We start from the raw sequence: 14,369 nt of genomic DNA on the forward strand, positions 1-14,369 counted from the left end.
TTGAAGATAATATTCTCTGTAGCCATGGCTGAATTTTTGCTGTCACAAGTTGTAAGTGCTCTATAGCTTGCAAGTAGGCTTCAAAGACATGACCAATGCCTAACTGGTTTTCTTTAAAGAGGGAGAATTCTGAAAGATTTCTTGTAAGGGGTAAGGATAAAAGTCAAACGCATATATTTAGAATAAAAGTCTAAATAACTTGAGATTTTAAGAAACTATGCATAGGATTTTTTTTAATTTTGGTCATAATCAGCAGTTTTCAATTCATCAGGATTGCTGGAGCTGTTTTTGACTAAGGGACTCTAAAACTGAGTGTTAACTGATGGCCATTCACCTAAAGCCACTGCCCTGTTTTCTCCCTTGCTCAAAAGGACTGCAGTAAATTAGGGGTCTTCAAATCTCAACTAGTAGGATATTCCTCTGTGAAGTAGTGAGAAACAGAACTGTACTTTGTTCTTCATCTGTAAAGATTTCACCATGGAGAAATAAGACTGATGCTGCTGCTGCCTGTTTCGGGTTCAGTTTTCCTTTGCAGGTGGCCAGTATCAGTCAGAGAACAGGATTTCTGTGGCTGTGCTGAAGGGCAGAGTTGTTGCTATACTGTTATCTCTTCAGAACGGAGGCACAAGAAGAGGTGAATGCCACTTCGCAAGGAGCAAAGGAGAGAGAGAGAAAGAAATGGTGTCAGGTGGCATGTTGGATGAGATTTTTCTTTTAGTTGCTTGAGGTGACTGTAAAACAGTTTGGCCCTTTTGTGTCCTTCGAGTCTGTAAAGAAACGAATTCTGATGCTGCTGATGTGGTCCATGCCTATTCCAGAGCCCCTCACTATTCATATGGAATTATCCATTTCTTTCATCATCACTGTTTGCACCTTCTAGCATTAAGACTTCTTGGCATTAAATCGACCCTCAGATCTCAAAGTCAATGTGTGACTTTTACATCACTTAACACACTAAAATGAGACTATATTGGATGTACTCAGTACATATTCTTCTCTCTAACTGACCAAACAATTGATAGCTTTGCATCAGGAAGCCTGAAAACTAATAGTTGGGCCTTTGCCAGTGAGATAAGGGACTGCACCAACAAATGCAATCTATTAGTGGTAGAAAAGTAGGTAGTGACTCCAACAACTAAAAGCCTTCACAAAAAATATTTTTGTTTGTCTCCTCCGTAAAGCATGAGGACAGATTGTTGTTCTCAACCTCCTAACCATCTAGCAATGCCGCCACACCAAGTGAGAGCTCAATAAATGCTGCTAATACTAGTCCTACTACTGTCACTACCATCACCACCACTACTAACAACAATCCTTTCCTCAGTGGGGTGTGCCATGAATTGAACTGATATAATTCTGTTTGGTAGTTGAGTATCTTTTGAATACGGCAAAGCAATTATCTGACTGATAACAGCCAATGTATAACTTTATTTTTCTTTTGTTGGAAAGCTCACAAATTTGTAGCCTGCTACCTAATTATTCTTGTCAATAAACTTTTTAATGATCAAATATCAGTCCAAACTATAAATCAGACTAGACCAGAATAGTTTCATAAATCCAACCTTTACTCTAATATACTTCCTTATGTCAATAATTTACATGCCTCAAAATTGGAAACTGGTGTATCATTTTGCTATTTTTAAGACTACACTGCTTCTACATGGTGGCAAAACCACATAACATGGGATGGAGTTGGCAGACTGTTTCACAGAAACAATCTGCTCGGGAATGCAATGCCTGCCACTGCAACTACAAGCATTAAGCATGGTGCCCATGGGAGACATCATTCAAAGTTCCTGCTAAAAATAACCAAAAAAAAATTCTTGCTAATTAAAACAAATTTAAAGCCACCATTATATATTCTCTCCATTACCTTTATGTGACATCTGTCTGGTAAGATTTTTAATAAAAACTTACAAGATAATTTACTGGGGGGGGGAAACTATATTATTATGAATATCTGCCTCTTCAATTGACCTTTAAAAATAAAATTCTACCACAAATCAACCCATAAAGCATCTGGCAATTACAGAATTAGTCTAGTTGATTGACACTTAGTAGGATAACTTTCCAGGAGGATCATTAAATGGACAATACAACTGTCTCAAAACCACACTTCCTTTTTGCCACAAAAATTTCAGCACCTTGACCCACAGTAAGCACTTAGATACCATTAAAAAAAAGTAAATGTCATGTCATGTCTCAACAGGCTTAAGGCAGTGTAAGTACCCTTTAAAAAACATGAGGAAAAATGGAATTGTGAATCGGTTCTTCTAAAACCAAGAATCAACTCTCAAAACAGCCATAGTAGTAGAATATGTGGATTGCAAGAAACAGAGGAAGAGTAGATGCCTCATATGCAAAGGCAACCCATGACAATGCCATTTCCTATAAAATTGAATGTAGCTGACAAGAGTTGACCGCAAGTGTATCATTTGTAAAACAAATGTGATACCTTCAAGACTGATTGTAGTAGTAGCCACCAACAAGGTATTTTTGTTCAGCCACACTCCCTATTTGCTAGCTTTTGCCGGCTTCTTGGAGTCATACTCTCTTCAGGTTTGCCAGGTATATACTACTTTGGCTTGCTTCTATCACCCACCCCCAGCAATTCAAGTAGAGCTAGAGTTAGGATGAGCCTGAATTCAATTTTCTTTTTACAGTGGGTTAATATGCTTTGTTCTGAATCTAGTCAGTTCTCTTACTGAATAGGCAAACGTACTGCCAAGTCATCTATGAAAAAAATCGAATAGTCCCTCTCTATTCATGAATTTAAATGTAACCTAAGGCCATGCTGCTGGAGAACTTCTTCAACTATTTACTTCCCCTTCACTGCTAAGAATTCAACAATGTTGCTCACTGCTGCACACTTTGGTGGACTTTTTGAATGGGAACAAGACATATGAATCTATGGGAACATCCTCAGAAGTATGGAGTGATAAAGATCAGATCGGCTATTACAGTGCAGAGGTGTGCCATCAAAGACAACTCCTACTTTGGAGGTTGAAAACTTGAGGTTGCAGGCCTACTTTGGAGGTTGAAAATTTGAGGTTAAAGGTTTCCGTGCCCAACAGCTCATGGCCTGAATACAGCTGGTAGGTCATGTGCAACCAAAAATTTTGGGGTGTGCTTAGGGGAATGGCTTTGGGAGCTGGAGGCGGTGAGCCTCCCTCTCTCTGTCCCAATCCCCCACCTAGCGTACCCCTCTGCCCTACAATGATGTTGAGTGGGACATAAAAACCTCTATCTTTCCTTTCAAAACTTCAAAATTTACTGCTTGTTAAAACCCCCTGACCTAAAAGCTATGCCACAGAGGAGAACACTGATTTTTATTATGTTCTCAGACGGTATTATCTGCTCTTACTTCCTTCCCCAACATACATACACAAAAGTGGCATGTTGCTTTTTGAGCCGTTTGTAGCACTCTCTCTCATCCCAAAATGTCTTGCAAGCCTCAAGTATGTGAAAATTTAGGGAACTGATGGCAGATTTTTGAAATGTTATTTTTCCTGTCTTTCCAAAGAATATACCAGCTGCTATTGACACCTTAAGTTTGTCTAGTCTCTCAGAAGAGAAGAAAAGAAGAGTCCAGAAGGGGACCAAAGATTAAGCGGGAAAAGAAGGATGAAGAAATATGCACAAGTTGAAGATGCTGGGGAAAAGAGGAAAACAGGAACTGGTGAGGGAAGACTGCAGTATTACATTTTGTGGTTTGGCACAATCATGATTGATTTTACAAGACAGAGTAATCCACCTTGCTATTTACAGTTTTGTGGTTTTATTTATTCACAGTCATCCTACTGGGTCACTTGTTTTGCAGGTTGCAGGCATATGCACAGCACAGAGCTTCTATGGCAAAAATATAGCTAGTTCCTACGGCTGCCAGGATCTGGGAATCGCTTCTTAGCATCACATAAAGACCTCCGCAGGTTCAGGAACCAACTCTATGTTTATTGTAGCATTCATTATTTTGCTGGGCCTCCCTGCCATTGCCAAGGTTCATATTATGAGCTCTGTAAGTCATTCCCAGCAAGGGCTAAAAGTGTAACTCCTTTCCTGCTAAATTATAAGGCAACTGTTGCATTGTTATTTTTCTACAGAAACCCGGGAAATGGTTACTAATAAGACTTAATATAGATTTTGTGGACATCCGAGACTTGGTTCTAACCATTTATATTTACAGATTCCCAACAGACGAATTATACATGTATTACTATTTGTACTTTTGTGTTCAAGTTGTTAACAGTTAAAGATACAGGGTGGTACAGAGGGCAAGTATCAATTTGTATTTCTTGATGCCACATTTTCATGCCAGTGTAAGCCTTTGGTTAGAAAGTTAACTGCTACGGGCACAAGCAACAACACGAATAGGCCAAGAATAGTAATGAGGAGGCTGTCAGTTCTTGGCCATAGTTGTTTAGAACAGTAAATCCATATCAAAACTCAGTCCTCTACTACCCTCTACAATTTGTTTTTTTCAAATGCCACTGGTCCATTTTCAGAATATTTTTATTTTTAATACAACAAAAAATACATTTCATAATAGACCTCCCTTTCTGAGCTGAGGAGTCTAATTTTAAAATAAAAGTCAGTGGGTTTATTACCATTTATCTGCCTGAAAAATATTTCTGGAATGGACTGACAAGATACTGCATAACTGAACAATTAGCAGGCTGGATGGAAAATCTGGCCAAAATTAAAAACCATTCCAAAGAATTTTGCTATTGGTTTCCCCTTGGAAATATATCAAAAGTTTGCACTTTAAAAATACATACTCCTTTACCCTTGGCACCCCTATACATTTTTGTCTAACAATAAATAAAATAATAAATATGTATTACATACCAGATATTCTGGAATATAAATTTTGACATTCCCAGAATTTATTACAATGGCAAAGGGCAAATGATTCTGCATTTATACCGCTGTTATCACTGCTAATCATCTGGCTATATTAAATTTTCCAAAGCACAGAAAATTTTTAAGCGTGGATGCTTTGAAAAACCACAGTGCTAGGTTTACCCCAAATAATTCCAACTTTAGCATACATATGATTTATATTTTACTCGAAAACTAGTGCTGCAAATTGCTTCTGAATAGCGAGCTTACTCATCCATAAGGTCTGGTTTAAGGAATTCCATTTTTTAGAAGGGATAATAAAACTGAATTAACCTGATGTCCTGTTGTACCTGATTGCATGACTCTCAAAATAGGGGAACCCTCAGCTGATATAATTTCTTTGATCATGTAAAATGTATAACATCATATGCACTATACAAAATGTTACAAAGAGTTGATACAATTGGATTGATTTAAGAGGGTTGCTCGGGGCTGAAGTGACAAAAAAGATGAATGTAAAACATAAATACATCTGAAGTTTTAGAGAAATCACTCTTACAATAAAGCTGATTCCCTCCCCATAAATATGAATGTTTTAGCTACATGAAAAACAAAAGAGCTTTGTGACCAAAAGGGAAAAAAATCCGGCACCAATGAACTTCACATACCTTTTTGAGATGTCCTAATCTAAGCTTGAAAATTTCCTCCTGTTCATGATATTCGGCTAAAGTCAACCTGCAAAAATAACAAAGTAGTAATCCTACTCATTTTAAAATGAATTTCAACAAAAAGAATACAAGCAGTATTTCTGACTGATACAAAAAACAGAAAAAATAAAACTAAATTAAATGTAGATGGACATTCTAAAGGGTTGCAATCCACCCATTACTCAACACTATACCTCCAGATTTGAAACAGAAAAGGGACTTTGAGATTACTGTCTTCGGGGGGAACATATGCAAAGATCAAACTAAATGTAGAAAGCAAATATTACTAATCAACCTTTCCAATTAAGAGGAAGATGACATTCTGTAGTCTTCAAATTGCATCATTCATTCATTCAATCATATTTATTGAGCGCTTACTGTGTGCAGAGCACTGTTCTAAGCGCTTGGGAAGTACAAGTTGGCAACATATAGAGATGGTCCCTACCTAACAGCGGGCTCACAGGCTAGAAGGGGGAGACAGACAACAAAACAAAACATATTAACAAAATAAAATAAATAGAATATGTACAAGTAAAATAAATAAATAAATATGTACAAACATATATACATTCATTCATTCAATCGTATTTATTGAGCGCTCACTGTGTGCAGAGCACTGTACTTAGCGCTTGGGAAGTAGAAGTTGGCAACAGATAGAGACAGTCCCTACCCAATAGCGGGCTCACAGGCTAGAAGGGGGAGACAGACAACAAAACAAAACATATTAACAAAATAGAATAAATATGTACAAGTAAAATAGAGTAATAAATATGTACAAACATATATACGTATATACAGGTGCAGTGGGGAGGGGAAGGAGGTAAGGCAGGGGGGCTGGGGAGGAGGGGGAGAGGAAGGTAAAGACACACTCAGTTCTCCTTAAATTGGGGTTGCAGCCTTGCAAAACCCTATGCGGAAGAAAAATTTATAATACTTACCACGTTCAAAGGCACATGTATTGGGAGTATTACTGAGCACCTACTGACTATGAAGAACAATAGATACACCAGCTGTATCTTCTATCATCTGGCATGCTATATGCATACAGGCATGTGTTATGGCAAAATTAGGAGCACGTGTTATGGACCAAATCAATTAATCAGTAGTATTTACTCAACATCTTCTTTCTGTCAAGAACACTTCTCAGCACTTTTTAGAGTACAAAAGCATTACTCTAAATGATCCCTGCCTATAAGGAGCTCACAATTTAGCAGGTGAAACACACAAAAATTACATACAAAGGGAAGTATTACACGGGGGCACTGTGAATAATTATGTCCATGGGTGGTAGGGAAAAATGCTGAAGTAGGAGGAGGAAAAATTATTAGAAACGAACCAGAGAAGTAGATGTGATTTAAGAAGGGCTTTGAAGATGAGGAGAATTCTGGTCTGTTGGACATAGTATCAGAAGTTCCAGGCAAGCGAAGGGTATGAGCAAGAGGGGAGAGGAGAATGAAGCTAAGTAGTTTAGCTTAAGAGAAACAAAGCGTGTACACTGGGGTGGAGTGAGTAGAGGGTGTATATGTAGGACATTTTTTCTTGGATGTGCCACTTTTGAGATATGTGTGCAGAATAATATTTAAGAAAATGATCAATGGAGCTAAGTAAGGTAGGGAATGGTAATCTATAACTGGAGTATGGACTGTGTGGACTGTGTTATTATCCAATAATAGGGTGATTAATTATTGGTGACTTTCACATAGAATAATAATAGGTGCATAGAATTAAAAAAAATAACCGTAAGAATGAGACTAACTGCAAAATAGATTAAGTTCTTAGGCTAAAAAAAATGATATAATTAGTACTAAGATTGTATACATCATACTCTAATAACATAGTAAATTTATAGCCTCTGAAATTCATGTTCTGTGCATTTAACTCCTTTGACATTACTCGAAATATAACAAACTGATTAAAAAGTAGTATTTTAAAAAAATTACTAGGTTTCTTTGACTGCAGAAGGAAAAATTATCTTGATTCTGTTGAAATGAACGAGTACAAAATGTTAGTCGTGATTACCAAGAATATCATCCAGCCTTTGGGAGAACAGTCAAAAGGAACATCTCTGATGAATACTTTACTATATAACACCCTTACAGCTGAGATTAATAGGATTAAAAAAGAAGCCCTCAGAGTAGTGGTTTGTAGAATAAAATAAAAACTTTTTACTAAAATGTGCAATAAATAACTGAGGCAGAAGGAAAAACAGTTTAAATGACTCAACTATAGAGTCATCTGTTTGGTAATCTTCAAGAGCATATGATATATATGTGGAATGGAGAGACAACTAGATCTTCAGACAAGAAAACTGATTTAATGCAATTCTAACTAACCCAGAACACGATTTTACCCCCGGCCTTTATCTAGGAAAACAGAAAAATAAGAGGAGTCTTTGTCACGTTTTTCCAACAAGCACTGACTGTACTCATTCTAGAATAAAGCAAAGTGGCTCCCGTTCCAAAAGCTTGGCTAAGAAAATGTGATACCTCTAATTCTTTTGGAGCTGCCAGGGACGAAATGACAAGAACTAGGGTTGTGGTGAGATGCAATAAAGGTAGTAAGCATTTTGCTGGACACCACAAACCCAAGAAGCAGAATGGGAGAGGGGTGCTGAAGTATGAGTCAGAATGGGAGAGGGGTGCTGAAGTATGAGTGAACAATGAATAGAACAGAAATAATCAAATCATTAGAGGCAGAAACATGGAAAAGGGCATATGTAGTAGTGTCTTGCTTTAGAAGAGGAACAAAAGAAGATTGCTTATTATAGAGTGGTTAATTGGGAAAACACTAGGAATAAAATCAAGGTGGTTTGCAACTGTATCTAGCAGGTGCTATGCCTCATACTAGACAGCAACCAGTCCTTGTAATTGTTCAGTCACATGCCTTACAGGGCAGGCTGATTATTCAGAGAAAGCAGTGGACTTTGAAAGGGCTTTTGATTTTTGTTCCTCTCAAATCTGCAAAATACTGGAAAGGTTTAGTCTGGAATCTCTGGACTACAGTACTTTTAGGTAGGATGTACAGAGAACTGAAAGGTCACGCCCAATGGAAGGTTACCTTCGGCTCAGATTTTACCATGAAGAACAGCATCTGATGTCTTAACGGATTTAGCCCTGGAGCCAACATTAACATCTTTATCAACAACTGTGATGTTGAAATTAAAGAGTAGCCCATTGAACTGGTCTCCATCACCAATGCTTTGGAAGACAGCAATTGAATGTAGGGACACTGGGACCAGAGAAAGACTCATCATAAAACAGGGTAAAGATTAAAATGGGCAAGCCAATCTGGAATAATTTTTTTCTGCATGGGCAAACACTATCAACCAATCACAAATAAAAACACTAATCCCACTGGAAAAGTACTAGTAGAAAAACATTACCCCTAAAACTTACAGCTGGGGCAAATTAGGTCGGACAAAAGGATCATTTTCTGCTCCATTGACAGCTTTGTTTTTCCTTTGTTTTGGCTCAGAATTGGTCGAGGGTGCCTGAGAATTATTTGTAGATGGAGGTTTTCGCTTGGCTAGGAGTTTCCTTTGCCTCTCAATATCCTCCCTTTGCTGATTCACCCATTCTTGCTGCCTGTCATCGAAACAAACAAAATAAAGTTAGTATCATCACCTCTGACAACTAAAACACTATACATAACTATAGAAGTCTGTAGCATCATCAGATGAGGAACAAGTTACACTTGCGCCTTCCTCACCATTTTAGACACTAAATACAGTAGATCCATTTGGATTTCGGCCCCAGTAATTACAATTCAGTTTGTAAGAGTTTGACATCGTGTGGACAATGACATTAGCTTCAACCCAGAACTCTTTGGGCAGGATGGGCAGCTGCCACTAGCCTGTCCCACCCCTTGGGGTAAGAAAAGGATCAGAGGGGAGCCAAGAAAGAGACTTCATCCATTCTCCAAACCAGGCTCAGGGTCAGAATCCTGGAGCTGCAGCAGTAATGCACAACCTGCAAGACCACATAGCTGCTGCCACCACTGGATCATTCATTCAATTCATTCAATCGTATTTATTGAGCGCTTACTGTGTGCAGAGCACTGTACTAAGCGCTTGGGAAGTACAAGTTGGCAACATATAGAGACAGTCCCTACCCAACAGAGGGCTCACAGTCTAAAAGGGGGAGACAGAGAACAAAACCAAACATGCTAACAAAATAAAATAAATAGAATAGAATAGAATAAATAGAATGCCACTGTATTTCTACAGTGGCAGCAGCCCTGGATATGACTGGCAGGATCTGGTAGATGGATCCTGGCCTAAAGAATTGTGATGCTAGTGTGGTCCTATGTGACACGCGCTGCTATGGCAGATCAGGCTGGGGTAATAATAATAATAATAATGTTGGTACTTGTTAAGTGGCTTACTATGTGCAAAGCACTGTTCTAAGCGCTGGGGAGGTTACAAGGTGATCAGGTTGTCCCACGGGGGGCTCACAATTTTAATCCCCATTTTAAAGATGAGGTAACAGGCACAGAGAAGTTACGTGACTTGCCCAAAGTCACACAGCTGACAGTTGGCAGAGCTTGGATTTGGACCCATGACTTCAGACTCCAAAGCCCATGCTCTTTCCACTGAGCCATGCTGCTTCTAAGGGTAGGGAGGCAAGTGGGAGGGTGTCTCCAAGGAAGGGCAAGGATAGCCGTTTGCACCTGGTCCTAGTGCCCCGAGAGGGCCGAGGTGACAGCGGAGATGGATGAGGTGCTCTTCGTTTACTTCTTCCTTCCTTTCTTCTTCCTTCTGCCTCTATTTCCTCTCTTTCTTCTCTGTGCCTTCCCCATGCTTAAAATGAAAAGTTTGCACCCCACACTCTATTTCCCCCAGCCTTCAGAGCCCCATGAAATCCCACCTCCTCCAGAAGGCTATTCCTTCAATCCATCAATAATATAACTGTAATTATATTATTGATGGATTGACTGGTCATCCACAGACAGAAACTCCTCACCATTGACTTTAAAGCACTTAATCATCTTGCCCTCCTCCTACTACAACCATTCCTGCACACTTCACTCCTCTAATGCTTACCTTCTCACTGTACCTCGATCTTGTCTATCTCACACAGACATCTTGCCCACGACTTGCCTCTGGCCTAAAACACCCTCCCCTCCTCATATCCAGACAATTGCTCTCCCCCGTATCTCCTCCAAAAGGCTTTCCCTGATTAAGCCCTCCTTTCCTCTTCTCCCTCTCCCTTCTGCGTCACTCTGATTTGCTCCCTTTATTCATCCCCTCTCCCAGCCCATATCTGTAATTTATTTATTTATAGTGTCTGTATCCCCCATCTTGACTGTAAACTAGCTGGACAGGGAATGTGTCTGTTTACTCGTATACTGTACTCTCCTAAGCGCTTACTACAGTGCTCTACCCACAGAAAGCACTTAATAAATGACTGTGACTCACTACTGAATAGTTATTACATGCAGAGCACTGTTCTTAGCGCATAATGAGTTGTCCATAATGAGATTACAGTGGATTAATCAATCAATCGTATTTATTGAGCGCTTACTGTGTGCAGAGCACTGTATTAAGCGCTTGGGAAGTACAAGTTGGCAACATATAGAGACAGTCCCTGCCCAACAGTGGCTCACAGTCTAGAAGTGGGCTCACAGTCTAGAGTTCTAGTGGAACAGATAGTAGCGTGAATAAACAAGTTTTAATAATAATCTAAAGATATGTACATAAAGATATGTACATATTAATTTGTCTTCTTCCCAAGTCACATCTTCCTAACACCTTTTGCATCAGTGTAGCCCTTATGCACTCATAATCACCGGGAGAACCTCTGTAAATATATATTTACACTCTCTGCTACTTAGGCACTTCTTTCTAGTCTTCTCTTCCTCCCATCAGTAAATTATTTTGTGCTGCCTCCCCTGTTGTGACTAAGCTCTTCAAGGGCAGGGGACCTCTCTTCTCTCACTACTCTACCCTCTGAAGCATTTAGTTTAGTGTCCTGCCCAAGGCAGGCACTAAATAATTCTGACTGATTGATAAGATGAACGAATGAAATTCCTGTGCTACTTATAAGCCTCCTGCCAGAGTCTTCCACCAAAGCCTGTCCACAGTTGCTTGTTGGGGAAAAGTAGGCTGGCTTGAGTCTAATTACCAAAATGTTGGCCCCCTTTTTCTAGGCTCTTCTTTTCCTCAGTTCCACTGACTCCTGGGTTGCTTCCTTTGTGTCTCCAGAATTTAATGTTCGTTTCCTCTTCTGCCTCTGCCCATTTTTTATGAAGACACACTTTAGCACTTGGTTATTTGTGGTAAACAGAAGTGCATATGTAGATCAGCTGTTCTCCCATTCATTGTCATTAACATTTACTGTGGGTCTACTGTGTGCAGAGCACTGTATTAAGTGTTTAGAAACATGCAACAGAAGAAACATGGTTCATGCCTTTGAAGAGCTTTCATATGTTGCAATATGTAAAAGAATAAGAGTACGGATATGACAAAAAGAAAATAGGCACTTCAAGTAAACTCACATTATTGCTAAAATGGCTGAGACAGTACTATGACCAAGAAGATGGATTTTAATCAGAGATGACTCCTGGAGGAGGATTCTGTAGATGATATTCACTGATTTATGTCAACCTCCTCACATTAGATGAAAGTTCCTCGATGACAGGGACTGACTGACTTCCTTTTCTGTTTTCTAGACTCTTGCACAGAGTACATACTCAAATTCTGTTGATACTAATAAACTCCCAGAATATATAAGAGCAACATAAATGTGTAAACGGGATAAACTAAGTGGTGGCAGTGCCTTTAGATGACTGCAGATTATTTTCCTGCAATGCAAGAGGGTTTCCAATGCACTAGCCAAAAAGATCCCATTCCTGCTTCAAAGTCTTTCCTTTGGATTTCTCTGATTATTTTGCTTCCTTAGGGCTGCAGTGCTTCCAGTCTACAACTCCTGCCTGGATCTTGTGGATCTCCCAAGCCGCTTGAGCAATCTGGAGGAGAGGGAGGTTAACAGGAGTCCTCACAAGGCTCCAGAGTTGGGGCCAGGAGATTTTAGCTAGCTCTGGAGGCTTATGAGGGCAAAAAAACCATCATGGTGGCAATCATATGGAATGAAGCCTGCCGGGGACAGAAAGGCTATCACGGGAAGGAGAGAATGGAAGAGATAAAGCCAATATTTTGGAATCACCTCGAGATCCTTTCCAGCCGGGGGGTGTGGTGGGTTACCCATGACTGCCTGCCTTGCCCAAAGAGCCACTAAACTCAGCTCTTGGTGCCGCTACCCCCTCCATCTGCCCCCTTGGAGTTAGTGCCGGTGGAGACAATCCTGCTGCAGTCATAGTTCCTTTGCTCACATGAAACTAGCCCAAACCCCACTGGAACCGGGAAGCTGCCATTCATTCCATTAGTGGGTTACTGTTATCACCCCACATATGTTTTTTCTCCCCTCTCCTACCTGGGGCACCTCTCCTCCACGCTGGGGGAAGGAGTAAAGGGAGAGGGGAGATTGGTTAGTGGGGAGGGGGGTGGCAGGGCTGGATAAAGCAGAACAACTTTTTTTCTTGCCCCTGCAGAGGCACTTTTTTGCTAAGGAAGATTTTTTTTTTTAAAGGGAGGCAGGGGTTAGACTCAGAAACTCTGGCCATTTCACAACAACTTACACTATTGGCCAAAGAGTTCCAAGAGGCTCATGATCTAACAGATAAATTCCTAAGTGGTAGGAATCACCTTTAAGTTTGAAAGCATCTAGAACAGTATAAACTTTTGGTACCTAATAAAGGTTTGTAATGGGAATGTTGAATATGAAAAAACAATTAGGTAATAGGTCACTTGGGGAAAGTCCACCAAAACAGCATTTTTGTCCCCAAATGGGCATCATAATCATCTAGCATTTCAGAGAGCGGGGAGGGAAATTATAATGGAGGAGTGCTCCTGCTCCCTTCTCTTCTCAGAGAGCAGGTTCACAATTTGGAGAAGGGAAAAATATAAGTGAGGGTCTCACTATTTTTTTTTAAAGTCTAACCAATTCTCTAAGAACGTGAGGGTTGCATCCTTGATGAGCCTCGCAATATGATATCCATGCCTTGAACAACGCCGCACACATGCGCACAACCAACTTTCCTATGCAAATCTGGGCACATTGTTGGAAGATCTTTCCCTGATTTCCCAACAGCATTCTATCACAAATGAATAATGAATCCTCACATCATGAGAGAACTGGCAGTACTGTGGTATCTTCCACCTAATGGGAAGTGGGGGTGTCCCTTGTTCCCATCTGTCACAGTACTTATGTACAAAGTGATCTTGGAGTTTTCCTCAGAAAGGAAACTTGAAAGCTAAGTATTGCCCAGGTCCGGCAGCAGTCCACAACATGTTTTCCACAGGGCTAAAGCCTCAGAGCTAGTTTTCTAGTTCCTCAGCTGGATAGGGGGACTTAATATGCTTATATTTGCCTTTACTTAATTGGTAGGCTTCTATGGTTCTAAAATCACATTATAACGATTAGATTGATCAAGTATAGGCTTCTGAAATGGAGCAGAAGCTGGCCAGCTGTAGGGGGATGAGAAAATGTGGGTGGGGAGAAAGCTGGTTTTGTAATGGAGAAAACAGAAAATTTTGGTATAGACTGTTAGATTTTTTTCAGTATCATTTTTTTTCTTACGATAAAATCCAAAACCCAGGGGGTCATCTTACTTTGAAAGAGTCATTCAGGATAACTATACTCAACACAAATGCTACTCAAAGTCCAGTCAACTAAAATTGTAGCCTAGTACCTATGTTTACATCTTTCCAACAATTATGCTGAATGCTTCCATCCAGTTCGCATTTTACATTCACATTTTTTCCAA

General features: G+C 39.9%; 1 protein-coding gene across 2 annotated transcripts in view; it reads right to left on the reverse strand.

Annotated features, from left to right (window-relative positions):
* The window catches only part of TLK1 (tousled like kinase 1), a 98,416-nt gene that overhangs the window by 18,819 nt on the left and 65,228 nt on the right, over window positions 1-14,369 (reverse strand). For both annotated transcript variants that reach the window (XM_038750812.1, XM_038750813.1), the window contains exons 11-12: window positions 8,942-9,130; window positions 5,508-5,574 (exon numbers count right to left, since the gene is read on the reverse strand). In XM_038750812.1, the coding sequence (XP_038606740.1) occupies window positions 5,508-5,574; window positions 8,942-9,130 (256 nt within the window). The remainder of the gene's footprint in view (window positions 1-5,507; window positions 5,575-8,941; window positions 9,131-14,369) is intronic.

The sequence above is a fragment of the Tachyglossus aculeatus genome, chromosome 9 (genome assembly GCF_015852505.1).
Source record: "Tachyglossus aculeatus isolate mTacAcu1 chromosome 9, mTacAcu1.pri, whole genome shotgun sequence".
NCBI classification, from domain to species: domain Eukaryota; kingdom Metazoa; phylum Chordata; class Mammalia; order Monotremata; family Tachyglossidae; genus Tachyglossus; species Tachyglossus aculeatus.